The 27,867-nt window shown below is 37.1% G+C and overlaps 1 protein-coding gene across 6 annotated transcripts; it reads left to right on the top strand.

Moving 5' to 3' along the window:
• On the top strand, positions 1-26,350 carry LOC133530753 (homeobox protein onecut). Of its 6 annotated transcripts, none has more exons than XM_061868803.1 (5): positions 6-1,030; positions 20,168-20,333; positions 21,743-21,766; positions 22,413-22,540; positions 23,507-23,646. In XM_061868803.1, the coding sequence occupies exons 1-4, from the start codon at positions 310-312 to the stop codon at positions 22,537-22,539; spliced, it is 1,038 nt and encodes a 345-aa protein (XP_061724787.1). In that variant the 5' UTR covers positions 6-309; the 3' UTR covers position 22,540; positions 23,507-23,646. The 6 variants fall into 6 exon arrangements, with proteins under 6 accessions (XP_061724788.1, XP_061724790.1, XP_061724787.1 ...); XM_061868805.1 differs by having other exon boundaries at positions 190-1,030; positions 22,434-22,540; XM_061868804.1 differs by lacking the exon at positions 23,507-23,646 and having other exon boundaries at positions 1-1,030; positions 22,413-22,541.
• The last annotated feature ends 1,517 nt before the right edge of the window (positions 26,351-27,867 follow it).

The following is a 27,867-nucleotide window of genomic DNA, read 5'->3' as shown; positions in this document are numbered from 1 at the left end:
AGCAGTGAATAGGGAGTAGCAATAAACTAGCGAGAAGCAACGACGTATAGCTTCAGGCTAGGATAAGGGTGCATTGTTGAACAACGTTGCTAACCGTCCAACAACGCGCCACTTTTCAATTAAAACTCAACCTAAAAGCTTAACAATAGAGTTGGGTTTTCATTGGAAAAGTAGTTAGTTATGATGTTTTACAATTGTTGATGGTATAGGGGTTTGCAGGGCGCGCGACGGACAGAAGGGGGGGCTAGGGTGCGTCGCGCAGGCGTCGTTCAGTCGCTCGGTCGGGCGCGCCGACGCCACACGCGCGCCATGGACGACACGCGAGCGCGTGACCGGGCACCTCTCACCGTCATCGTCGCCCCAAGCAACGCTTCTCCCCCTCGACTGTCCCCAGCCGACTTGTTACCAGACGGAGACGCCGCGTTCCACCCTCTATCCGTCGTCAATGGACGTCTAACTCCACCCGGCCTAGAGCCCGCTTCATACGCCACTCTAACACCGCTATTACCTTTACCGCCTATCAGTACAGTCTCGGATAAGTTCGCGTACCATGCAGGCGGCACGTTCACAGTCATACAACAGCAACAGTCCTATGCGTCGTTGTCACCAGCGCCGTATAATGAGCCACTGTCACCACAGTCTGCGTACAGTAGAAGAAGCGCGTCGCCGAATTCTTTTGAAAGACGCTCACCAACACCGCCTTTGCCGAGCCCAGGACTAGACTTAAACGCTGCCTTATTAGCAAGAGAAGAGCAGCAAGCGGCTCAACAACAGCAAGCACAAAATGACACAGAAGAAATCAACACCAAAGAGCTAGCTCAACGAATAAGTGGCGAACTGAAACGCTACTCAATCCCTCAAGCGATCTTCGCTCAGAGAGTCCTATGCAGGTCACAAGGGACTTTGAGCGATCTGCTAAGAAACCCAAAACCTTGGTCGAAGTTGAAATCAGGACGGGAGACGTTCAGGAGGATGTGGAAATGGCTGCAGGAGCCGGAGTTCCAGAGAATGTCGGCGCTTAGGCTTGCAGGTGAGATGCATGATGCTTTTGTTGGGTAGATTAGGTTAGTTGTACAGGGATATGATATTCTACATATAAAAGGTTACCGTTAAAACTTTTTTAAGTACTAAAAATAATCAGTTAAAAACCAAAAGAACATATGTAATTATTATTATATCGCCAAAGATTTAAAAGCCTGTGGGTTAGCGGAAAACGATGTCCAGGATAGAGCGAAGTGGAAGAAGAAAAGTAGGAAAGCGGACCCCGTCACAGTCCGGGACAAACGATAGGAGGATGATGAAATAGAAAATCAACCTATATAAGTTCCACTACTAGGTACAGGCCTTTTCCTACACAAGAGAGGGCTTGGGATATACATTAGTATTAAGATACGAATTGTGTATAATGAACTTGTGGACTGTTGTCATTATAAAATGAAATAGATATCATACACTAAAGAGAAAATGACCAACGGAACGGAACGGGCCTTACGGACAATAAGAATGGGGCCAGTACAGCGGTGTTACTCTAGCTTAGTTTAACGCCGCAACGCGATTGGTAGATGAGTTCCCATCACGCGCGGGATTGGTCGCAACTAGTTCCGTTAGACTGAAAGATTGCCTCGAAAAGGTTTTTACGTGACTACGAAACCCTAAAAGCAACAAACAAGTCTAGACCCATTCGCCACTGTTTTCATCTGCGCTAGCCTCTCCCTGTCTCATTCTAATACCGGTAAAACGGGGTGGCTTTCAGGGACCGGAAAACCCGTTCATTTGCCTTACCCGTTCGGAATGGGTAACCCCTTCATACGATAAGCTAATCGTTTGGGTAACCCGTTCAACCGGTTACCCAACAATAATGATAACCCGTATTATTCAGATTAACCTAATCGTAACAAGTGGTTACCGCTTACAGGAGCTGATTCGGTTTGTGTTTTGCGTGTACTAACCGGTAACCTTTCGGTTTAGGGTAAGCCTTACCCCTCTCCCGCGCCTTTCCCCCGCCGCTGCGGCACCGCGGGAGAGATGGGCATTACGTAATTGATTCGATAGGTATATTGTAACTACCGACGTAAAAGTACTTTTCGTTAATGTTGACTTACTATATAGATGCTTATTTGTATTGTGCTATTAAGATGGTTTATAACAGGTTTTAGTAAGATGGCGGCCACACACTTTGTCATAAAAATCATCATTTTTAGGTTTTAGGGAGTTCCGATTTCGAAAATGATGACGATTTTGGAATTCAAGATGGCGGCCATGCAGTAAGTCATAAAAGTCGCCATGTAAATCGGTTTTTAGGTTTATGGGAGTGCAGATTTAGAAAAAGATGACCATGTTGGAGTCCAAGATGGTGACCATGTACTATGTCATAAAAATCGTCATGGATGTCGTTATATAGGTTTTAGGGAGTGCAGATTTCGAAAATCATGACTATTCATGACTATTTTGGAATCCAAGATGGCGGCCATGCAATTTGTCATAAAAGTCGTAATGGATGGAGTCCAAGATGGTGACCATGTCATAAAAATCGTCATGGATGTCGTTTTATAGGTTTTAGGGAGTGCGGATTTCTAAAATCATGACTATTTTGGAATCCAAGATGGCGGCCATGCAATTTTTCATAAAAGTCGTCATGGATGTCGTTTTATACGTTTTAGGGAGTGCGGATTTCGAAAATGATGATCATTTTGGAGTCCAAGATGGCGGCCATGCAATTTGTCATAAAAGTCTTCATGGATGTCGTTTTATAGGTTTTAGGGAGTGCGGATTTCGAAAAGCATGACTATTTTGGAATCCAAGATGGCGCCCATGCAATTTGTCATAAAAGTCGTCATGGATGTCGTTTTATACGTTTTAGGGAGTGCAGATTTCGAAAATGATGACTATTTTGGAATCCAAGATGGCGGCCATGCAATTTGTCATAAAAGTCTTCATGGATGTCGTTTTATGGGTTTTAGGGAGTGCGGATTTCGAAAGTCATGACTATTTTGGAATCCAAGATGGCGGCCATGCAATTTGTCATAAAAGTCGTCATGGATGTCGTTTTATTCGTTTTAGGGAGTGCAGATTTCGAAAAAGATGACCATTTTGGAGTCCAAGATGGTGACCATGTACAATGTCATAAAAATCGTCATGGATGTCGTTATATAGGTTTTAGGGAGTGCAGATTTCGAAAATCATGACTATTTTGGAATCCAAGATGGCGGCCATGCTTTTTGTCATAAAAGTCGTCATGGATGGAGTCCAAGATGGTGACCATGTACTATGTCATAAAAATCGTCATGGATGTCGTTTTATAGGTTTTAGGAAGTGCGGATTTCGAAAATGATGACCATTTTGAAATCAAAGATGGCGGCCACACATATTGTCATAAAAGTCATCTTGGTAGTCGTTTTTTAGGTTTTAGGGAGTGCGGATTTCGAAAATCATGACTATTTTGGAATCCAAGATGGCGGCCATGCTTTTTGTCATAAAAATCGTCATGGATGTCGTTATATAGGTTTTAGGGAGTGCAGATTTCGAAAATCATGACTATTTTGGAATCCAAGATGGCGGCCATGCTTTTTGTCATAAAAGTCGTCATGGATGGAGTCCAAGATGGTGACCATGTACTATGTCATAAAAGTCATCATGGATGTCGTTTTATAGGTTTTAGGGAGTGCGGATTTCGAAAATGATGACCATTTTGAAATCAAAGATGGCGGCCACATATTTTGTCATAAAAGTCATCATGGAAGTCGTTTTTTAGGTTTTAGGGAGTGCGGATTTCGAAAATCATGACTATTTTGGAATCCAAGATGGCGGCCATGCTTTTTGTCTTAAAAGTCGTCATGGATATCGTTTTATAGGTTTTAGGGAGTGCGGATTTCGAAAATGATGACTATTTTGGAAGCCAAGATGACGGCCATGCAACTTGTCATAAAAGTTGTCATGGATGTCGTTTTAAAGGTTTTAGGAAATGTGGTTTTCAAAAATGATGAACCTCAACCATGTGTATCGTAAAGAACTCGTCAAGACATTTAAAATGAGCCTAAACTCGATAGCATTATGGGAAGTCACCGATGAGTTCCGCTGACACCTTCCGATTCCACCATCAGACCTTCGTCACCATGTGTATCGTAAAGAACTCTTCAAGACATTTGAAATGAGCCCTAACTCGATAACATTACTAGTAGTTATCGATGAGTTCCATCAACACCTTCGGATTCCACCATCAGACCCTCGCCAACATGTGTATCGTAAAGAACTCGTGAAGACCTTTAAAATGACCCCAAACTCGATAGCATTACTAGTAGTTATCGATGAGTTCCATCAACACCTTCTGATTCCACCATCAGACCCTCGCCACCATGTCTATCGTAAAGAACTCGTCAAGACATTTAAAATGAGCCCAAATTCGATAGCATTACTAGTAGGTATCGATGAGTTCCATCGATACCTTCCCATACCACCATCAGACCCTCGCCACCATGTGTATCGTAAAGAACTCGTCAAGACCTTTAAAATGAGCCCAAACTCGATAGCATTACTAGTAGTTATCGATGAGTTGCACTGACACCTTCCGATTCCACTATCAGACCCTTGCCACCATGTGTATCGTAAAGAACTCGTCAAGACCTTTAAAATGAGCCCAAACTCGATAGCATTACTAGTAGTTATCGATGAGTTCCACTGACACCTTCCGATTCCACCATCAGACCCTCGCCGCCATGTGTATCGTAAAGAACTCGTCAACATATTTAAAATGAGCCCAAACTCGATAGCATTACTAGTAGTTATCGATGAGTTCCATCGATACCTTCCCATTCCACCATCAGACCCTCTCCCCCATGTGTATCGTAAAGAACTCGTCAAGACCTTTAAAATGAGCCCTAACTCGATAGCATTACTAGTAGTTATCGATGAGTTCCATCGACACCTTCCGATTCCACCATCAGACCCTCTCCACCATGTGTATCGTAAAGAACTCGTCAAGACCTTTAAAATGAGCCCTAACTCGATAAAATTATTAGAACCCATTGATGAGTTCCACTGACACACGAGATGTGCACAGACAGCAAACGATAAAGAAAGTGACAATAATAGGAGTAATAGGTACTAAACAAAAATATACCAAAATCAATGCAACGCCTTACCATATTAGGTAATTTGCCTTAAACCTTAGCATGTGTTTTGAAATCTACGTTGTGCGCTACTTGACTTAACGTACACTTTTGTTTGAATTAGCAATATTAGGTCGGCAAATTACAAAGCCTTTGACAAATACCGACTGCCGCCGCGCCGCGCCGCGCACTCGCACGTGCACGTGTTTCGCGTCGGGCGCTACGTTAATAGACCATATGCAATTTACGTAAAAGCTAAAACAGCTTGTTCGTATTTAATCAGCGCTTGAAGCGATAACCCTTTCCTGGGTTTTTAATATCGGTAAGCGCTAACCTGAATTAATTCAAATAAAAGGATTAGCTTCTTAACCGGTAAGCCAATCAAAAGCTTACCGAAATGAAGCGGTTTTTGGAACACAGCTTTACAATAACCCGGGTTTTTGAACGGGTTAGGGTAAGCGGGTCCGGTCCCTGGTGGCTTTAGGAAAATTTGGGGTTACTTTGATTGTTTTGAAATTGCCACAAAATTACCGTTATTCATTATTTGCTGAAAGTGTTCGGGTAACTACTTAACATTACTATATATTTATGTTCATGTATCGCGTATGTATGGCTTAAAAACTGAAATTTTAAAGTCGCCCCTATATTTCAAAACCACCCCGTTTTACGATAGGTGTTTAAATGTAAAAGGGACACATATAGCTATGCCATATATTTTCCTAACGTGTGAAAGGGAAGATAGCGCAACCATATATTTTCCCAAGTTACCAGTATTTTTCCTTTTCCCGGGTCTCGAGAGACAATTTATTTTCCTTACCTCGAAGTTATAGAGCTCGCCTTCAGCCTTAATAGGAATTTAATGGGAATACTTTTGTAATAGTGTTTTTTTTTTCTAAAAAGTATGGTACAGTCAGCATCAAAAGTAGCGGATGAAAGAACGCGCTAAAAGTATCTGATATGCCGTATAACTTTTCCAAATGTAGATAATTTTCTAAAATTCGCGTTCAAAAATAAATCTTTTACAGTTTTGGTTGTTCTATATTAAAGACATCACGTTTTGTTAACCTGTTACAGAATGGTAGATACTTATGAAGCGTTATTTGATCCGCTACTTTTGATGCTGACTGTACATTTTAAACTTATATTAGGTTGTATGATTTTTTTTCACTCCAGTCGCGTGGTTCGACCGGTTTTAGGGTTCCGTACTAAAAAGGTACAAAATAAACCCTTATGGTGAGACTCTGTCCGTCCATCTGTCTGTCTGTATGTCTGTCACATCGCTCAATATCTCGAGAATCACTTAAGCTATCGATTTGAAATTTGGAATGGACGACGCTAATCCAGAGACATTGAAAGTTTTTTTTTTTTTTATTAACTATGGAAAATGCCCAATATGAAGAGGGGGCAAAATTTCAAAGTCTAGTGACTAGGTCAAGTGGGGTATCATTTGAAAGAGCTCTAATTGTACATTCCAAAACAGTTATTATTATTTTGTCATAGTGGAAAAAATATTTATGAAGGAAAGTGTGAAAATACATAATATTAACATTACTATAAATTTTATAGGAAAAATATAATCAGATCTCTATCTCGACCACTTTTTTTTCAATTAACAAAAACATTTCCGAATCCAGTTTGTAATTCAACCAATTTCTATGAGATTACATCAAAGACACCTTTTTTCAAATAAAATATATTTTTTTAAATCTGTTCACATTTCAGAGAATTACCTCGAAAAACCTACATACGTGCATTACATCGCGCAAATTAGTTAGACAATTTGCCGATAGATGGCGCTGTACACAAGATCAAAAGTGTTTCGCCGTCATAATTAAACGAGATAATTCAAAGTTTGCACGGAACCCTCGGTGCGCGAGTAAAACGAACTCGCACTTGGCGGGTGTTATTTACAAGATTTTCCAAGCATTTATTTAACTTGCCCTGTTAGTTATGTATGTGTGGGTCAAATCTTGGCAGCCAAATTTGACCCACTTCCTTATTTCCGATTGAGCTGACAATTTGCATATATTATGTAAGTCCGTTGACAATGCAATATTATGGTACCTTCGACCTGATCTGATGTTGGAGACAGGAGGTAGCAATAGGAAATCTGTGATAAAACAACGCAACCTAATTGTAGTTGGGGTTTTTAGAATTGTCTCGATGAGTATTAGTTGCCTGTGTAAAAGAAAAGCGACCAAATTAAATTAAAATAAAGGACCATGGGCAACTTTGTATGGAGCCTGGACCCAACGCCAACAGAAATGAGAGTAAGGTCATTAGATAGGTATTTCTATGCACTTCATTTTGTTCTATGGGCACCAAGCGGAATTCCATTGCAGAACTGAGATATTGGTATTTTAGCCAAAATGTCGTCACCCTTATTACCTAGGCAATAGAGTCCAAGTAAGTAAATTAATTACTGCAGGGTAGATGTTCGCGCACCGCCGGGCGAGCACACTGAATGATTTGCCGCGCTGGCCCGGCGGTGGACTATATTGCCTAGGTAATAAGGGTGACGACATTTTGACTAAAATACCAATATCTCAGTTCTGCAATGGAATTCCGCTTGGTGCCCATAGAACGAAATGAAGTACATACAAATACCTATGTAATGACCTTACTCTCAACTCTGTTGGTATTGGGGCCATTTTGACGCATAGTCCTTTAAAATTAAAATTTCTTTATTTATGACAACATATATGGTCTATAAATGTGTTACTTAAACCTTATCATTTATGTTAGTAACAATAACAACCTTATAACGTAATAAAATATTTAATAATGTATAAACAATAACAACTTGTCCGCTGACCGCTTGCCCACAACAGGGTTGGCAGAATGGTTTCATTTTTATCACTTGTCACTATACCTGTCACTTTCGCGCTTACATACTTGTTAGAATGTGACAGACAAATGATAAAGAGCCGACCATCTTAGCCCTACTGAGGACAATCTAGTTTATAAGCTATCATGTTTAGAATGCTGTACCATAAATGATTTTTTTTGACAAAAACTTGTATTCCTCTGTGTTCGACCATTAGATCCCGAGAAATTCTAATATTTCACTTAGTTGGATTGTTAAACCATGACAAATTCAAAAATTCCACTTAATTGGATCATCGAACGACGAGGAAATTTAAAATTTCACTTCTGTGTTTTTTTTTTTTTTTTCAAAAACACGCTATACTTACAATTCGGGAGAAGTTAACACATATTTTGTCAAAAACAGGTCAATAATTTTAACCCTAACATAGAAACACGACACAAACGTACCCACCTATTCATGTAGAGACATAGAATAGATTGCAAATAATCATACTTTTACTCAAGTAAAAAAATAAAACTTGTATTTAAATAGCTTGGGTTAACCATTGATTTCCCAAGTCGATAAAAAACATCGATAACTTAGTAAACAAACGTCAGCTGGTCATCGATTTTGCAAAATCGATAGAACGGTACGTACATAACCGTTTTATCGATAAAAATGTGGAAGTTTTGGAGCAATGCACTCAAATCTGTGTCGTAAAGTGCTTACTAATACGTGATAAGATAGTGTGGTATTATCTCGGTGTATTTGTCGATGTTATGTTACTACTGTTATTTTTAGGTTGGTTTGTTTCAGGGGTTTGTGTTATAAAGCAGTTATTATTTACATTCATCATTTAAACGTAGAGAATTAATATTTAACCTATAAAATACCCTCTTGATGCAGAGGCTGTCTAGCGCGATTCAGTGTGGTAACGCGGTGAGCATGATGGGCACTTTTGCGTTCGGAGAGGCCCGGGACGAGCTGTTTGACTAAATTTTTAATTGTGACTTGTTTAATTTAGTATTAATTTAATTTTGATTGATTTTATCTGAATTCATGTCATAAGTATAACTTCTACAAGGAAAATCTAGTCACAAAGCATACATCTATAAAATGTAGGCGTTCATACATATACATATACATATGGTAGTATCAATTTATTTGAAGTATTTTGAGTGCAGTATTTGCAACCATTGGAAGCAGAAATAAGTCAAAATGTTTTTTTTTTTTACATTTTAGGTAAACGGCGGCAAGCAGAACACCCTGTAATTATGCTTTAATTATAATTCTACTCATATAAAGTTGCAATCTGACTGAACGTAGTTTTTTGTTGCTAGACATGCATAGTATGTAAAGGCTGGTATTTAGCTGATCACCGGATGTAGTAGAATTTAACTTCAAAAAACCATTTTTACCACCAAAAATAGTTAGTGATCAGCAAAATGAAAACTCTATTTTAATGTGAACTGATTAGATTTTTTTACATTTTTCTTTCCTATTAAAGCAAATAACACCAATCTAATAATTGATAACCCAAAAAGACTAAATAATCACCAAAATTAAAACTCCATTGTAATGTAAAATTATAACCAACATTTTTACATCTTGCAATCCTATTAAAGCAAATAACTCAAAACGAATCATTGTTAATCCAAAAATAGTCAATAACCACCAAACTTTTAACACTTAACATCTCGTTATCCTATTAAATTAATTAATCCACTTCGTCACCTTTTTCTAGTAGCATTTCGTTTCTATAAGGGTCGCAGTTCTAACCTAACCTAACCCACTTTCATATAGCAGTTCTGTTCTGTGAGGATCGCAGTTCAAACTTAATCTAACCCACTATTCTAATAGCATTCCCATCCCCATTTCACCATCGGACTACCAGACAATCGGCACTCCGGCATCGCTTCATGGTAGGTATTCCACAAATACGCACGAAGCGTTTTGCTTCAACATTCCTTATGCGAACTGCCAAGGATTGGAATGCCCTGCCCGAGTCTGTGTTTCCGCATGAGTACAATCTTGGTCTCTTCAAGGCAAGATTAAATAGGTATCTCGTAGATAGCGTGCTCCACCGTAGACCGCATCATCACTTACCATCAGGTGTGATCGTGGTTCATCACAGTTCGAACTTAACCTTAATGGTACTTTTTGATTACTTAGCTACATACTCCATCATATTGTTTAAAATAAAATAAAAAATTGTCCGCCCCCTCTTAAACTGTGTTCACACCGCGCCTTCTCGCGGCAGTCGATAAGTTGGTAAACAGCGTCAGCTGCAGCATCGATTGTCGAGAATCGATACCGCGCGGTCGATGCGGCGCGTCACTAGTGCAGGTAATACGTGCGAATGGATTTAAGGTGTGGGCTTTGATAAAGGCTTTTATCCACGCGATATACAAACAAACGTATTATTCGTTATTCGTATTCGCGGGCTGGGTTTCCGCAACTCGACGTCGCAATTCGCGCCTATTTTGCGTGATGGTGGGTTGACGGCACTACTCCTGCCAACCCAACTCTACCAGGAAGCCTAGCAGACCCTTGATGTTGCCGACGACTTCTGGGAGAGACCCCGGAGAACCGAGGTATTGTGCCCGGTATTCTGCCACCCCTGGGCATTCAAGAATGACGTGGGCGGCTGTCTCCTCCTCCTCCATGCACGCTCTGCAGAGGGGGCTATCTGTAACACGTAGGGTTAGTAGGTGTTTGTTTAGTGGGGCGTGGCCGGTTATGACCCCAGTCACAAGCCGGAGCTGTGGCCTCTTCAGCTGTCTCAGCCTCCTCGACAAACCGGGGTCGATTGTCGGGAGGGCCTCCTTCGCCTGCCTGCACGTGCCTAGGTTAGACCAGTACTGTTGGTGTTTTACCTTGGTGTTGCATCTCAGCATGTTCCGGAGCCAGGCATAAGGCAGAGGTATGATTGGCTCCGGTCCTGCCACCCTCAGTTCCGAGCCACCTCTCGCCAATATGTCGGCTGCATCGTTCCCTCGCGAGTTGCTGTGTCCCTTAATCCACTGCAGAGTTACGCTGGTGGTAATAAACAAACGTAATGTTTATCACCACGTGATTGAACGAGATACGGCTTCACATAAATAAATGCCACCTCATATCCGTTAGACGCTTTTATGCGAATTTACGCCACTTTGACAAAGCCTGTAAAAGGTATATAAGTACCCTAGAAAATTTAACAAAAAGGATTAAATTTGTAGAAATAACAACAAGTATAAAAAAAAATGTAATTTGTTCTATACATTATACACGTTTAATACCTACCTATATATTACGTAAACACACCTATTCAAAATATAAGTAGGGTTCAGCTAAGTGTTTCCCGCCACTTCGCATCAAGTCGATAAGTTGGTAAACAGCGTCAGCTGCAGCATCGATTGTCGAGAATCGATGGCGCGCGGTCGATGCGTCTCGTCACTAGTGCAGAGACACGTGTGAATGGATTTTAAACCCAATTCGTTCCTGTTCTTCTCTTAGTCTCACTGTGAGTAATCGTGAGGGAGATAGACATGCGAGCCCGGGAGCGCGGATATCATGTCATATGAATTTTAAATAAAATAAAAAATCTCCGCTCTCTCAACCTACTGTACCGTAAGGTGTGGGTGTGGGCTTCGCAAGTTATTGGAATACGGGCCGTACTTGTATAAATAATACAACAGTTGTATTACAGTTACTGTAAGTATAAATAAGATAAACATGTTTCTCAGGACAAGAGACCGTATGAGGAAAGTCCCCACCTTAGTATTTTTAGGCTAATGTTACTTATGCATTATATTTACTTTTAGTATAATTAACAGTTTATTTTTCCCACAAGTGTTTCTCTTGCCCCAAATAATATCAACATATTTTATATTTGTATGTTATAGGAAACACACACGTAGCCAAAACGTAAGTAGGGCTGAGTACAGTTTTTTCCCGCCAGTTCACATAAAGTCGATAAGTTGGTAAACAGGGCCAGCCGTCGCATCGATTGTACGCAATCGATGCAGCGCGTCACTACGCCGAGCGTTGCCGTAGGTAATCAGAACGCACTTAATTGAAATTTGAATCTTATATTGTTGTAATAAGGTCTACTAATTGTTTTTAGTGCCGATGAAAGTAGTAGGCATTATAATACAAATGAAAACAAACAGGTCCCAGTCACTTATACTTATTACAATTTTAAAATTGTCTACTTAGGTACCTAACCTACTAAGAGATATATAGATTTCCGTACAAATTACACATAGGTAATTTAGAATTTCTATAAGAGAATAAGAGTCTTTCTTCGTTTTCGCGTCTAGTCTCATAGGTAAATTTTCTATGATTTGCTGAAAAAGGAATCTCTCCGTAAACTTGTATTATGAAATAAGCCGATACATTTTACACGTTTTGGACGTAGATAAGTAAAGAGAAATATTATTTTCCCGCGTTGTCGTCAAGTCGATAGGAAACAGGGTCAGCAGCCGCATCGATTGTACGCAATCGATACCTCGCGGTCGATGCAGCGCGTCACTACGAGAGTTGTCGCACCGGAGTAGGTAGGATACCTACAGAGTGAAAACAAATTAGTTGTAGACTAAAGGGAACCCCGTCAGTTGTTCGGAACTGACAACTTTCTGTTCTAACTGACAAGCCGATACCGTCCGGCGGACTGTTAATCAGTGGGCCCCATTAGGGTGCTGCACCTTTACAATAGGGTTCAACAAATTAGGTATCAAATTATTAAGCATTTAGATGACATGCAAATTTACAAACATTTACATGAAAATTCACAAAAATACCAAAAAATAGCTATTTCCATACACAAGGTGTTTCACGAGGAACCCGAAAGATTTTAATAGTGTATGCCTAATCATATTTAAAGACTAAAATTAACTTTTCTGGATTTTGACTAGTTTCGGAGTTAATGCCAATTGAAAAAAAAAACACATGTTTATTTTTAAACTAAACTAAACGCCTTTTTGATGGTAATGTTGCTACTATCCTCATTGACAGATGTAAAAAAGTAACAAACAACACTTTCCAAAATCTAGGTTTTACGAAAAAAAGTAAAAAATTATTTTGAGGGACAGGTTTACACCTTACGTCGTATTCCTCAACATTGAGGATCGTGACCTCCCTTTTGTATCACTTTCTCTCTTACGATCTTTCTCCATCTGTTTCTGTCTCTGGCGGTGTGGAGAGCCATGTGACGACCGGTTTGGCCTAGTGGGTAGTGACCCTGCCTACGAAGCTGATGGTCCCGGGTTCAAATCCTGGTAAGGGCATTTATTCGTGTGATGAGCATGGATATTTGTTCCTGAGTTATGGGTGTTTTCTATGTATTTAAGTATTTATAAATATTTATACATTATATATATCGTTGTCTAAGTACCCTCAACACAAGCCTTATTGAGCTTACTGTGGGACTTAGTCAAATTGTGTAATAATGTCCTTTAATATTTATTTATTATTATGTGAACTGTGGAGTAAAGAGCGTGGCACTGGTCAGACCAACGTACTCGTATTGGACTACGTCCGCATGCATTTCCGTTCGTATACATTGTAAGGTTAATGAAACACTCATCTTTTCTCGCGTTGTCGTAAAGTCGATAGGGTCAGCAGCCGCATCGATTGTACGCAATCGATGCCGCTGATGCCGCGCGGTCGATGCGGCACGTCACTATGAGCGTTGCCGCACCGGGGTAGGTTAGGGTTGAAAAAGCCCGGATGATTCCCGTTTTTTTCGGAAAAAAACAATGTTACTTAGTGTCTATATTTTTCCGATAAATACGAAAAAATCGGAAGAAAACGCACTTTGGAAAGAACTTTTGAATTTTTCAATTCATATTTAATCCATAGTTTACGTAGCTATACCTGCTTAGTCGTTTGTTTTGTTATTCAAATACTGGCAATCTTTTCCAAAAAAAAAAAAAATTGAAAAATAAGATATAAAACGAAAATTCCAAAACGTCCTGAAAAAAAACGATTTTATTTTTTCGAGTATTTTCAACCTTAGAGTAGGTGTGATACAGCTTGCAATTAAATTAGATAAAAATCTAAATTGGAACTAAACAAGAAATTGTGAAAAATTGTTACCCAGCTAATTCTAATTCAAATATTGTGGGCTTCAATATTTCTTAGGATAGGTACATGATCTAAATAATTGGGATTGGCGACTGTCAAATATATTATCTGGGTTTTGCGAAGCATAGATTTTACCTATCTCTTCTATGATTGGTTTAATTCGGTTTTCTTCTATGAGATTTGGTTTAATTATACCTTTGTAATAACCTAGTATAACATTGGTAGTATAGTGTGGAGTTGGGCGGGACATGTTGCTAGGCAGAGTGATGGCAGGTGGACTAAAGTGTTAACGGAATGGTGGCCGCTTTCGGATGAAAGAAGCCCCTGGCGTCCGTTGGCTCGTTGGGTGGACGACATTCGGAAAATTGCGGGACACTTCTGGATGCGATTAGCTCAGGATCGGGACAAGTGGCGTACTGGAAGAGAGGCCTATGCTCAGCACTGGGCAATAAAAGCCTGATATGATGATGAACATTGTAAAATTGTAGGTTAAAATTAACTTATGTAAAAATTATAACATTCTTGTGTACCCCGTGTGGATGTATGTACGAGTATCAAGGAACCTGCCCGTGTATACATATTCATGGAATGAATACAGATGCACTCAAGTTACTGATAACTTTGTTACTTACTGTTAACTTTGTTTTCAGCTTACTGCTCCTACACTAGCTACTTTAGATTACAATATATTTAGATTATTATTAAGGTCAATTCTCACATTCACTCGAGGTCTATTAACACATTGCTTATTATTACATAATTTTTTGTATAAGAGTGTTTGTTGCCTCATTAAAAAAAAAGACCGGGAGACAAAATTCCAAAAATAACAAGTATTGACACTATTCGCAGGAGTGACAGGTAAAAACTATGCTGACGCCACCAGTAACAACTTAGACCTGAAAATCCCAGCCTTCTGGAAAATTTAACAAACAATAAAGTTTCCATTTCGGAAATGGATAATTTCAATGGCTTGAAAGATATGTGGCGACTAGGCAAAGATAATATCTAAGTACTTTTTTTATACTACGTCTGTGGTAAACAAGCATACAGCCCGCCTGATGGTAAGCAGTCTCCGTAGTCTATGTACGCCTGCAACTCCAGAGGAGTCGCCCTCGTTGAGCTCTGCAACCTTACTCACCGGCAGGAACACAACACTATGAGTAGGGTCTAGTGTTATTTGGCTGCGGTTTTCTGTAAGCTGGAGGTACTTCCCCAGTTGGGCTCTACTCTAGATCTGGAATGACATCCGCTGTGCTGTGCCCTACCACACAATGCGAGATGACATTCACAATCCCCATACCTCTCTTTATATACATTTGTGATGTGTAGATTTCACGTTTCGGTTATGCCTCAACGAACGACGACACACTGTGACATCTGGAAAGTGACATAGGTGCAGATAAAGCGAGAAAAGATACGGCCTGTCGAAACCTTTTGTGTCACTTACATAGGCAGATATAGAGCGGTCACCCGTGCAAGAAAAATTGGCAGTAAATTTTAATTTTATTTCTATTAGAAAATAGAATTGAATTTGTTTTGTTTTAGCATTGAGCGAAATAAAACAAAAGCAACTCTGTTCCATTTAATAATTATTCAAATTTCATTGTTGGTAATTAGTACTATTATATTAGGACGTCGGGGCGCTAGAGGATAATAGTAAAAACCGGCCAAGAGCATATGGGGCCATGCTCAGAATAGGGTTCCGTAGTTACTCCTCCATCACAATAAGCTAAACTGGAGCTTAAAGTATAGTAGATTGAACAACCAAGGGATGAATTGTGGATGTACGTCTTTTTACTATGAAGGGAAAACTTTTTGCGATAACTCAAAAACAGCCAAAACTGATCATATCCGCTATAGTTTTCATTTAATGTATTTTTAAATCTCTACTTCCAAGATTTTTTTCATATTTTTTTGACCTATGGTTCAAAAGTTAGAGGGGGGGGGACACATTTTTTTTTTTTCCTTCGGAGCGTTTATCTCCGAATATATTCACTTTATCAAAAAATGTTTGTTGAAGACCTTTATTACTTATTAGTTCTGAGAGACCTTTCCAACGATATTCCACACAGTAGGGTTAGAGCAAAAAAAAATGTTCACCCCCACTTTACGTGTAGGGGAGGTACCCTAAAAAAGATTAAATTTTTAGATTTTATTGTACGACTTTCTCGGCTTTATTGATTTATATGTCCATGCCAAATTTCAGCTTTCTGGCACTAACGACCACGGAGCAAAGCCTCGGACAGACAGACGGACATGGCGAAACTATAAGGGTTCCTAGTTGACTACGGAACCCTAAAAAACAGAGCCACTGTTCAAATCAGTTAAATGCTGGCCGTTTTTTATATTATTGTGAATTCTGCCTGAAAAACAATAACATCCAACTTTTAAAGGCCAGGAACTCGTTGAGTCCAGAAAAATAGATCAGAATGGAATACAAAATTGCTTATCTGAGAATGAAAAACAACACTTTTACTTAGCTAAAAAGAATGTTGAGATAGTTTCGAAAAAAAATTTTTCTCAATATGGTTTACTTTAAAAATTCAAGCTGTTAAAAAAAAACAAAACAATACCTTTCCGCTAGCAGTTAAGTCAAATTGGAAATTAGGATTGCTTTAATTCCAATTAATTTGACAGTTATTTGCAAAAGAAATAATTAATACATATCTAATACTTTAAAAAAAACAAGTTTTTTATAAAAAATGACGGTAACAACAAAACATTAAAAATTCAAAAAGTGAATTTCGATTGCCTCGCCATAATCCAGCACCACATGGCAGCGTGACGTCACGCCCCTCCCCTGCTCGCTATCGATCTGTTCCCCTCCCCTCCACGTCTCCCCCGCACCGTCCTGGACGGTTTTCGTAATTATACCCCTGTACTCTCTTTTTATTTTTAGGGCCTGAGGGTTGTGCATTTTGAGGGATCAAATTTTGACTATTTGAAGAAGACATAATATGGAGCAAATATTTTTCGAAGTCCAAATTTTTCTATAGTCGACCCTGTTGTTAAAAATTGTAATGCCATGGAGTTCCTTTTTTATTTTTATGACTTTCGGGTTTATGCCTTTTCAGGATTGTAAGGTTTTGATGAAGAAAAATATATTCTGAAGTAAAAGTTCTATGACGAAGCATTTTTTCTCACATAGTGAATATTTTATGTTTTGCCTACAACCGTGTGAACTTTGAAATATTTGAGTCCTGACAACAAAAAGAACTGTCCCAGTTTTTCATCGAAAATTGTTTGGATTGGAAATGCTAGTTGGTGATGAGAAATAAAATACCCTGATTTGTTAGCTGGAAGATATCCCTTTTAGGGATAAGTTCGCCTTTGTACATAACATTTTTTTGTTTTGTTTTGTCTGTTTTATGTTTTTTTTTTTTTTTTTTTAATTTATTTAGAACACAAACAGTCACATATACAAATGAATTTGAAGTACAATGTAGAGTACTTAACATACTTAAGAATCATAGACCTGAATGTTATCCTGTTTATGTGCAATAAAGTGACATATATACATACATTTTTAACGTCTGTCATATAATCTTCTAGAATCTTCTTGGAAGATTTTATGACGCGAACAGTGAAGATATGGTTTTCAAAGATTATGTACATATGAGTATGAGAACGTTTGTTTGGAATTTACGGACACCATTTTGTAGAAGTGACAGTAGATTTATTTATTATCAAATAGAACCTTCAAATCTTCAAGAAAAGAGCGTTCCATCTTAAACCGACCTCTCTGCAATGCACTTACAACCTCTCTGGTGTTGCAGGTGTCCATGGGCGACGGTAATCGCTTACCATCAGGTGATCCGTCTGCTGGTTTGCCTCCTCTATCATAAAAAAAGAAGTACAGGACTTCATCCCAATAACCGTTTTAATTCTTATAATAAGTTAATAGCAAACATTTAAGGTGCAAGCTTTTATCGAATGTAATTTTCTTTACTCAGGCTACTAATACTCATCGAGATAATTCTAACAACCCCAAAACACAATTAGGTTGCGTTGTTTTATCACAGTGTTCCTATGGCCACCTCCTGTCTTTATCATCAGATCAGCTCCATGTTATCATAATATTGCATTGTCATTCGGTTTACATACTCGTATGTATGCAAAATTTTAGCTCAATCGAGAATTTCGCTTCCGAGATTTGACCCACACTGCGAGGTCAACAAAGTTGAGGTGGTTAATTAAATTGCCTAAAAATGAGAAAGTCATGACGTTAAAGCAGAACTTTTCCTTTTTGTAGGGAATAGGTTTGTTTCCATCTACAAATCTTAGGGCAGAAATTGTATCCCAATAAATTCTTTTAGATTATAAAAACATGTTAAACTACTTTAAGGGGACCTGTAATGACCATATTTTTGCAAATATTGAATTTAAAATATCTTTTGGCACACGTCACGTGACCAAACTCGAAACGTCTTTGAAGATTCTGATGACGTCACAGCTCTCGGATTGACACTGTTGACAGTTAAGCGATAAACAACAAATGACAAATGTCAGTTGACAGTTCGTGTCTTTTACGTGCGTATGTAGTTATGTGTCAAACCGTAAACTGTGACGTCACACAATTTTCAAAGAGCGTTTTGGGCGCGAAAGCATCTGTCAAAATATATGTTGTTAATTTAATATATTTAAAGCCGTTTTTAGTATAAAAGTTGAATTTAAGGGCAACTTTTAGTTAATATAGAACGCAATACAAGCGTTTCAAAAAATTGGAAACAACCCTATTGCGTTGACAGGGTTGGTTGATTTACTAGATTCTGATTGGTTAAGCAACACCCGATTTGCCCAAAGTTCGTTTCAGGTTTGTGTCCGAGATAAATAATATTTCTTGATGATTTTTTATCCCCAATACAAATGATTTATGACGCAATAAATATATACTATAAGTACAGAGGTATTAACTATTAATTTTATTATTAATAATTAGCTTAAATCTAAAATAGGCCCTTAAGGTATTTACGAAGGATGCTGGTGGCATTTCCTCGTATCGCAGTGCTCATTTACGTTGTGCGAGCGAGGAAGCCACCAACAGCAATGCGTGCACCATTGGAGTCGCATCCTCACACCGCTTCGCAACCTCGGATGACATCTATACTAATATTATACATATCAAAGAGGTATTAGCTCTGGTGATTGCGCTAATTCTTACACTGCATGGACATGCATAAAATCTTCATCACTATTTACCAGTATATCCATGAGTCTGAATATGACGAAGGTTTTTTCTACCAATCATGAGATATCTTACTATGATTCCTTTACTTAAAGTTATCAAACGAGCAATTTTTGTATATTTATATATTTCGGGGATCTCGAAACGGCTCTAACGATTTCGATGTAATTTGCTATAAGGGGGGTTTTCGGGGGCGAAAAATCGATTTAGCTAGGTCTTATCGCTAGGAAAACGCGCATTTAGAGTTTTTCGAGCGAAGCTGGATCTCCCAGATATTAATTATTCTATACTATTGTGCGATTTTTATTTTGGTGTAGTTTTTTTACCGTACTTAGATTTAGATAAAATTTAATGAATAAATAGAGTTCCCTACTTATTCTGTGCAAACATAAGCCAAATTTCGCCGTGAGTCTTAAATAATCTTCCCATGAGTTATGAAAAACCGTATGGAATTTTTGTAACCCATTGGAAAATAATTTTTTTTTGTCCTAAATTGGGGTTTCGTGTTTATCAACTGAAATAGATATCATACACTAGAAAACGTGGCCAAGTCCAACGGTGGCTGAGGCGGGAATCGAACCCGTGTCTTCAGCTTATGCGTCTTACGTCCTGACCACTACACCACCCGGCCACGGCGTTACCCATCCCAAATTATCTGGTGTATATGCTATCTTTGAAAGGCTAGGCGCCTTTGACCTACTCTAAGGGCCAGCAGTGTGTGCTTGCACCTCCTATACGTGTTTATTCCGGCCAAAACGTGTAACTCGTAAAACTTACGCAATTTTATCAAAGTCTCCTCAGTCGTGTTTAAGCCATTTTTTCCGATTATTTTTCATTCAGTTCCTTTCATTATTGGTTTTAAGTATGATATTATAACTATGGGTTAGGTTAAGGTATAATATTAAGTAGCTATTTCATAGACTTTACAATATCATATATGAAAAAGTTTAACCAAGTTCTCCAACCAAGCAAGAGCCACATATTACCAATTTACATTTCCAGATACACCACAGCAGGCGACGAAAGGCGACAATGTAAACAACATACAGCCATACTGCCCGCCCCGGGAATTCCAGGGGTCCCAGGTGCCCCAGGGGCCCAGCCCGGGGTACCAGCCCCAATCCTGGGACACGGCTGGATACGAACCAGCTGGGGATGTTTCGTGCTTGTGAGTCCTGTCCTGATTTATCCACAACCAAATCCTTTATCATTCCTTTTTGTTTCTTTTCCATTTTTTTTAATGAAACGTGGATTACGTGGACGATAGACGTGGATGGTATCCTGTAAAAGGGATCAAATACAGTTCTTTTTTGTTTTGTTGAGTTCTGCCTGTCCCATTTCCTTTTTTTGTGGCTGCGTAGCAGTGGACTTGGTTTCTTATAGGTATTATAAAGTATATAGCTTGCAAGGTAACATATATACATATAAAACATATATTTTTGATTAAGTGTTTTGATTTAACAGGTCGCTTTTAGACAAAAAAATGTCTAAGTTTATTTTATGTTTTTATTTACATCGATCTCATACAAGTAAATGTGTAAAATGTATAGAGATTTGCTCGTCTAGATGTTTGTATTTGGATTGGCAGTATCTTTACCTTAGTTTTAGTATAGAAAAGTTAAAATGCTTCTGATGGCGACGATACTGCCTTTTCAAGCCAAAACTGTCCGTCATAGAGGATGTTTTTGAAATAATTTTAGCAATAAGTGTATTTTGTTAGCTTCAAGAAGCCAAGATGAATGTTAGACTGCTATCGCTGCCCCGGTCCTTCCCTTTTTGTTTTCCCCTGCGCCGGCTGCAATAGTTTTGAATATTATTTTATAGGTGCCTGAAGGTCAAAACCCTTTGTTAATGTTGTTTACATTGTCGCCAGGTATGCCTTTTAATTAATACGTTTGGTGTTTAACATTATCTGACATATAGGAAATATCTTCCCATACTTCATTATTATTGTATTCTTCAAATTTATTGGGTACTAGATGAGATGAGATTTAGATGTTTATTTTTATCAATTATACTAGATTTTCCATTATGTCAGATGTACCTATAGTGAAATAGAAAAAAAAAACGAAATGAGTATTTCGTTTTTAAAAATGGCCCCACGTTTGGGCGCCATTTAGAATTATAAGAAAAACTAGGATAGATCAAAGTAGTCTTTACTCGCACTTTTACGTAAAGCATTTGTTTACACTTTCTTTTTTGTGGAGTAGAGTGCGTATGAAGACAGCTTAGTTAATGTCTTAGTGGCATGTTTGTTGTTACCTATTAGTTGATCTGCATTTCTTGAAAAGGACAACTTATATGAGCGTATATCAAAATCACTTTGAGATAAGATAAATCATTCAACTCTTTCTAGTGCCACTTGATAGAAAGAGATGGATTCTTATACGTATTCTATAAACGACGTTTGTCTTTGATGTCCTGTTGAAAAAATGCAGCGTTAGGTAATCAATAAACCAGGAATTTTGAGCCCTTTACACTGTGATAACTGCAGTCATAAGAGTTCGTTTATTTCTGGTCTTTATTATCTTTGTCATTTATTTTTAAATTAAAATGGTTTTTGTTTTCTTGTTACAGCGGCCCAGATTCCTCAGAGAGGCAGTAAGTATCAGGAAACATCGCATTTCCTTATTTAAAAATCTATTCTGTACTATTGAATTAGTTTCAAGCAAAAGCAAGCAGCCTTATATGACTGGCTGAATTTCTCAACAAATTTGCTAAATTATTTAAAATCCAATGTTATGCTATTGTGCAAAGAGAACAAGTTCCCTGGCTTTTGTATGGAGGGTTGGGATTTAGACGAAACAGAAAATAATAATAATCAAATTTAAACTGTCCTGAGATATACTAAATTTAAACTAATTTTACGGTTTATATACACGTGTTTTTAGTCACTCGCCCGACATCTTTCGGAGTAAAAACACGTGAGTTTAACTGTAAAATTAGTTTTAGAAAAAAAAAATATTTTTATTTTCGCTTCAAAAAAAAAAATCCTCCAATTTTTTCCTAATCAAAACATGATACCAAATATGCCCTTAAACTAATTTCAACTACTTTTATTGCACCTTGTATAAAGAAAGCATGTATCTTTACCCAGTAAAATAAAAGACAGCTATATACGATTTTGAGAGCAAGTAATTTTACTTTTAGAGGGTTTTCCCTCTAGCAAGTAGGAATTCTGTTACCCGTTATGATTATATGCATGTACTTATATGAGGAAAGAACACAATCTAATAATAATCTCAAGGTGTGTTTGTCACGTCGTCAGGCTGCAAGCGCAAGGAGGAGCTGGTGTCGGATACGCTGCCTTCCCCGAAGAAGCCCCGTTTGGTTTTCACAGACCTCCAGCGGCGTACTCTACAGGCTATTTTTAAGGTACTTTCATTTATTAAACACATTTATCTTAAAATTCCTTTACGGATGTATGCAGGTTTCCTCACGATGTTTCCCTCGTGTATAATTTTTTTTTATTTGTATATTCATTCATACTTTTAATCAAAGTATCAATGTTGAAATCTTGATTTTGAATACTAGATAGTAATTATTTAGTAATCTTATGAAAAACCCCATCAGTGACCTAGGTAGCACGAGTCCAGGATGATGATTAGTTGAAATGCAGTAGACCCTCTTTAGATAATGCACGTAGTTTGTTTAATAAATAACAGCACACAAAATACAAGGATGCCGTAGGATTATTAAACACTTATCTTTAGAAAGATGCTAAGTGCCGATCTGAGCTGAGACCGCTGTCTAGAATCAGAGAGAGCAAGTACCAAAACTGTTAAGCAAAAGCTATTTGAGACATTTGACGTGTATGAAATTATTTAAGAAATAATCTACACCGCTTGTAATTCTATATTATTAACAATTCTTATCATCCTTATTTGATCCTGTAAATTTTGAATTTTCTTATTAACTATGGTCGTCGACCCGCCATATTTAACATCACTAAAACTATTTTCCACAGACTTCTAAAACCGCAAACTCACTACAACAGACCTTTACAATACAACCTACCTATACGCTATACCTAGAATTTTACAATAAATAACTTTTGCTTGTACACTTTTATTTCTACATGGACTACATGGAGCCGCATCACTCAGTTACCTTATACCCATTTTATACTACAACAATATCTATAAATTGACCCGTAAAACTAAATTTTAGTCTATATTTGTAATTTACATGTGTACTGATCATTAAAATAGACGCGGCCGAACTGAGTCATCGACATTTCATACGGGACTGAAGCGCCGTTACTGCGAATCGTTGTATATGTTCGATCTTTTAAATAAGTAATCTATAGTCATAACTAACAACAATTAATCTCAATTCCAGGAAACAAAGCGGCCCTCAAAAGAAATGCAGGTGACAATAGCGCGACAACTCGGCTTAGAGCCTACCACCGTCGGCAATTTTTTCATGAACGCGCGCCGGCGATCAATGGACAAGTGGAAAGACGACGACGCACCATCAACAGACCTAGACCAGCAGCTAGACCACGACATGGATCATGTGCCTAGTCTGGATTCGGCAGAATCGGATGATGAGCATGACGAACAGGACGATCACCTCTTGTGACGCCGTATTCCTCAACAGCATCTATTAGTGCTATGAAAGCTTGAAGTTGTCTTTGATTTCGAAGCTGCGAGTGCAGGGTAGGTAGGGTTGTATGGAATTCTTCACACGATAGAAAAAATATCTGCTGATATGATTTCCAACACAATTCTTACGGGATTTGTACATTTTGTACCTATTCTACCGGAAAAGTTATGTAGTCTTATTTTCATTTCTACTCAAACCACACCTTTCACATTTTACTTATTACAAATATTTGTGTTATTTAGTGGATGGACCTAAAATCAAAACACTATTTTTACCTGGCGTATAATTTTGTTATTCTCTTTCTTAAAAAAATATCGTGTGAAAGGATTACTTATGATGAGTTTTACATGATTAAAAACAAGATGAGTGGCCATCGTGACTTAAATAAGTTAAAAGCCATTTAATCAGCGTTTCTTAATAATAAACGCAAAAAGTTGTGAAGGTAGCTATTATTCACTGTGGTAAATGGTAAATAACACTGAGTCCTAATATAATGGATATTTTGCTATTGTACTTTATTGTTAATTTCAAAGCTCAGTATTGGGTCATAATTATGCAGCTATCGCATCTTCGACAACTTCAAACTGAAAATGTACAGTTAAAGCTAAGAACTATTACGACGCGAATTTAGTTAAAGGTCGGTGTTCGTTTTCTTTAGGCGATCACAACGGCATTTATTTCACTTTAAGGTTGAAATGAATTCCAGTGTCTGCCTTTTGGTTTGAATAATGCACCATTATAAAAACTTGAGTGTTTTTTGGTTTCGAACGAGTTAAAAGTCAAGTTTAAATAGCAATATTACCTGGTAGGTAGGATATAGTAAAGGGTTCCGTGATAGGTCGCCTAAAGAACGCAAAGGATAGATTATGATCTCTAATATCGAACGTTTCTAGTCAAACGTATTCAAATATTTATTATAAGTTCTAAATATAATTGTTCTGCAGTAATTTTAGCCAAAATGTGTATTTTATGTTGTAGAAACAAACTTAGTCACTTGGATACACTACAAAATACTGTGTTTTTTATAGTAACAATATGTCGACTTTGTTAAAAATGAGAACTAGTTTATGTAGCCACTAAAAACAAAGTTCGGTTTTACACAAAAGAGCTTTTTATTAAAGTAAGTACACGCCTTCTTATTTATTTAATAATTGAAAATAATTGTGTGTTCAAGTGACGTACTAAGCTTCGTATAGTTAATAGGAACAATACGCAAAAACTACACAAAAAGTATGGAGCTAGTATTTTTGTAGTTTGTACAGCGACATCTAAATAAAATTAGCAAAAATATCCGATTAAATCGGATCTGAATAGAAAAAAAAAACACTTAATTTATTTAGTATAAATGGTGACACTCGCATTTTATCACATAATGTAATGATTAAAAATAGGCAGTTACTTTTTTTTTTAATTAATATGAGTTCATATTGAAGGTATATAGGGAAAAGGTTCCAAGCTACAAAAAATTGTCAATAAATTTAAATTATAAGTCAACAAACAAAGCATTCTTTTAAATTTTTTTTGAGGTTGCATCCTTTTTGGTAAGCCGCGTCCATACTAGGTAAGTGAACGATTTCTATGAAGTTGCTTCATCGTAAAAAAACTTATTCCAAAAACGTTTTTTTACCTATAATAAAAATTAACCACGCTAGTTTTTCTTTGGTAAATGCGAGTGTCATGAAGCTCATTATTAATAATTGTTTCTCTAGTCACGAGATCTCAATCGGCACATTCCACTGCGTCAAAACGTCGAGCGTGATATTACTTAAATTATAAAAAATAACTAGTCATAACAATCGTGTAAGAAAAGCTTCTCTAACCTCCTTAGTCCCGATGTCCTTTTTAAAAGAACAAAATAAAATCGTATTTTGAACTATAAGGGAATTAAAGAAAGGTTCCAAGTTCAAAACTGCAAAATTGGTCTGGGATTTAGGAGGCTAAAACTAAAGAGAAATTGAAAAACCTAGTCCGAGTTGTGCAAAGTAGGAAATAGATAAATAAATATCAGTACAGCTTAATGTATGTTTTGTAACAAGATAAGACTCTTATGACGTACTTAAACATCTTTTCAAAATAATAAAACTTATTGCAATAATAATGTTGCAAAAAGTAATTTAAGATTATTTACATCGTTTAATTTAAGTCGTAATTTAATTTTAAATAACTTATTTATTTGATTAAGATAGTCGAATTTTTACCTTTTACCACCAAAGATATAATAGTGATGTGCAATTTCATGTTATTATTAAAAGAGGTATAATTTGTTTAAGAGACTCGAAAATGAGTAGGATAATAAATCGATGTCTTTATAGACAAATTGTGTCTCGATACACTTATAAATAAACATTATTATTTTATTTATCATAGTAATAATAAACGCGCATTTTTTGTTTTGTATTTAATGAAATGCGCACAATAAGTATTATTAATGATTATTATAATGAAAAGAACTGTTCCAGCTAGTGTTTTCGGTATTATTTCGGTACAGAATGGATATTTTTGTCGATATATAGTGCGCTTTCAAATGTACATAGTACGTGAACATAATGTTAAGATTAAATGTACATTTTACAAAGAGTCTTGTTGTTTCTTTTTTTCTAATTTTACAAGCTTTTATTTGGGTCAGAATTCTTTTCATTGTCTTCTTTATGTCCCGATAAAATGTGATGGAGCACTGTGGGCTGCAATTCAGCTCCCATTGACATAGAAACCGAAGTTGTTATTTTTATCAATCAATAAATCGATTTCTTTATTATAGACAACATAATGGTCCACATAATTGTTAGTTTTGAACTTAATCTACATGTTAGTTTACTAACGCTAATAATAAATTAATTAAAGTGATTTGGTCCTCTGGCTCATTTTGCACATAAGAGGACAATCAAACTTATTGGCTATCATGCTTATCATTTTATGTTTATTTGATTGAAATAGGTTTTGTCCAGCATTGTTATGGTAACCTATGAGGTTTAGACGATTTGGAATGAAAATTGTCGAGTTAAGATTTATTTTTCGAAATAAATGTATGGAGCAGGAACAAGATATCATTATTAATCAAGAACCGCAGAACAACCATTAATTCATTAATTTCAGTGATTCATTTCTATGGAAAAAGCACAAAAACCAAAGTCAACATTTTATTGAACTAGGCTTTGCGTCGTGTGTTTTTGCTAAGTTTTAAGTTTCAGACGATTTTAATTGAAAATAGTAGAGTTTAAAAAAAAACAATGTATGGAGCCGGAATAAAATATGAAAATATCTCAAGAACCGCAACAAATACGGTAAAATCCTCACAAATGGTTATACTACGAATTATTTGTGATTTTTTTGCATACTACATATATCCGTCTCGTAGATAAAATAATGCAACCTGGTTGTGTTTGGATTTGTTAGGATTGTCTTGATGAGTATTATGTTTATTATGTATATTTTGTATGTATATGTTTATTATGTATATAGAAATAATTTTCTGGATTAAATTTCATTCATTCATTCATTCATTATTTGCCTGTGAAAGAAAAGCACAAACAGTGATAAAAGCTTTCTAGCAATCTATAGGTATTTATTGCTATATTAAGTTTCATAAGCAGACACAGAAGTTTTTGTGGAAAAATAATGTGATTGACAAAATCAAATATCGACAGGTCTATTATCGATGATACCTTAGCGTTATAGATATTTTTAATATTGCATAAAAAGATAGCTACCGCGAAATATACAACACGTTCGATATCTTCTTTCATACACCCATTGGTAGTTTTTTTTTATTTTCTGACACTGTATCCTACAGTTTACGTTTTTATTTTTAAATACTTAATATATGTAATAAAGATATTATGGTCGGATTTGTAAGCATTCTTGAAATTTCTCGGTAAATTACGGCAAGTTGAATTTACATCTTTTAATTATTAATCTATGACTGACTTATCGATAACATATTTGTCGATGTTTCATTTTTTCAAGCACTCCTTTTTGCCACAAAAACTTCTATATCTATTCATAAGATACCTAAATCGATAGGCTACTCGTAGCTCACAATCGTACTAATTACGCGGAAAATTTTGTTGTAATTTGCACCGTAGTGCACAGACATA

Source organism: Cydia pomonella, chromosome 23, assembly GCF_033807575.1.
Source record: "Cydia pomonella isolate Wapato2018A chromosome 23, ilCydPomo1, whole genome shotgun sequence".
Lineage (NCBI taxonomy): Eukaryota > Metazoa > Arthropoda > Insecta > Lepidoptera > Tortricidae > Cydia > Cydia pomonella.
This window is presented reverse-complemented; position numbering and strand designations above follow the sequence as displayed.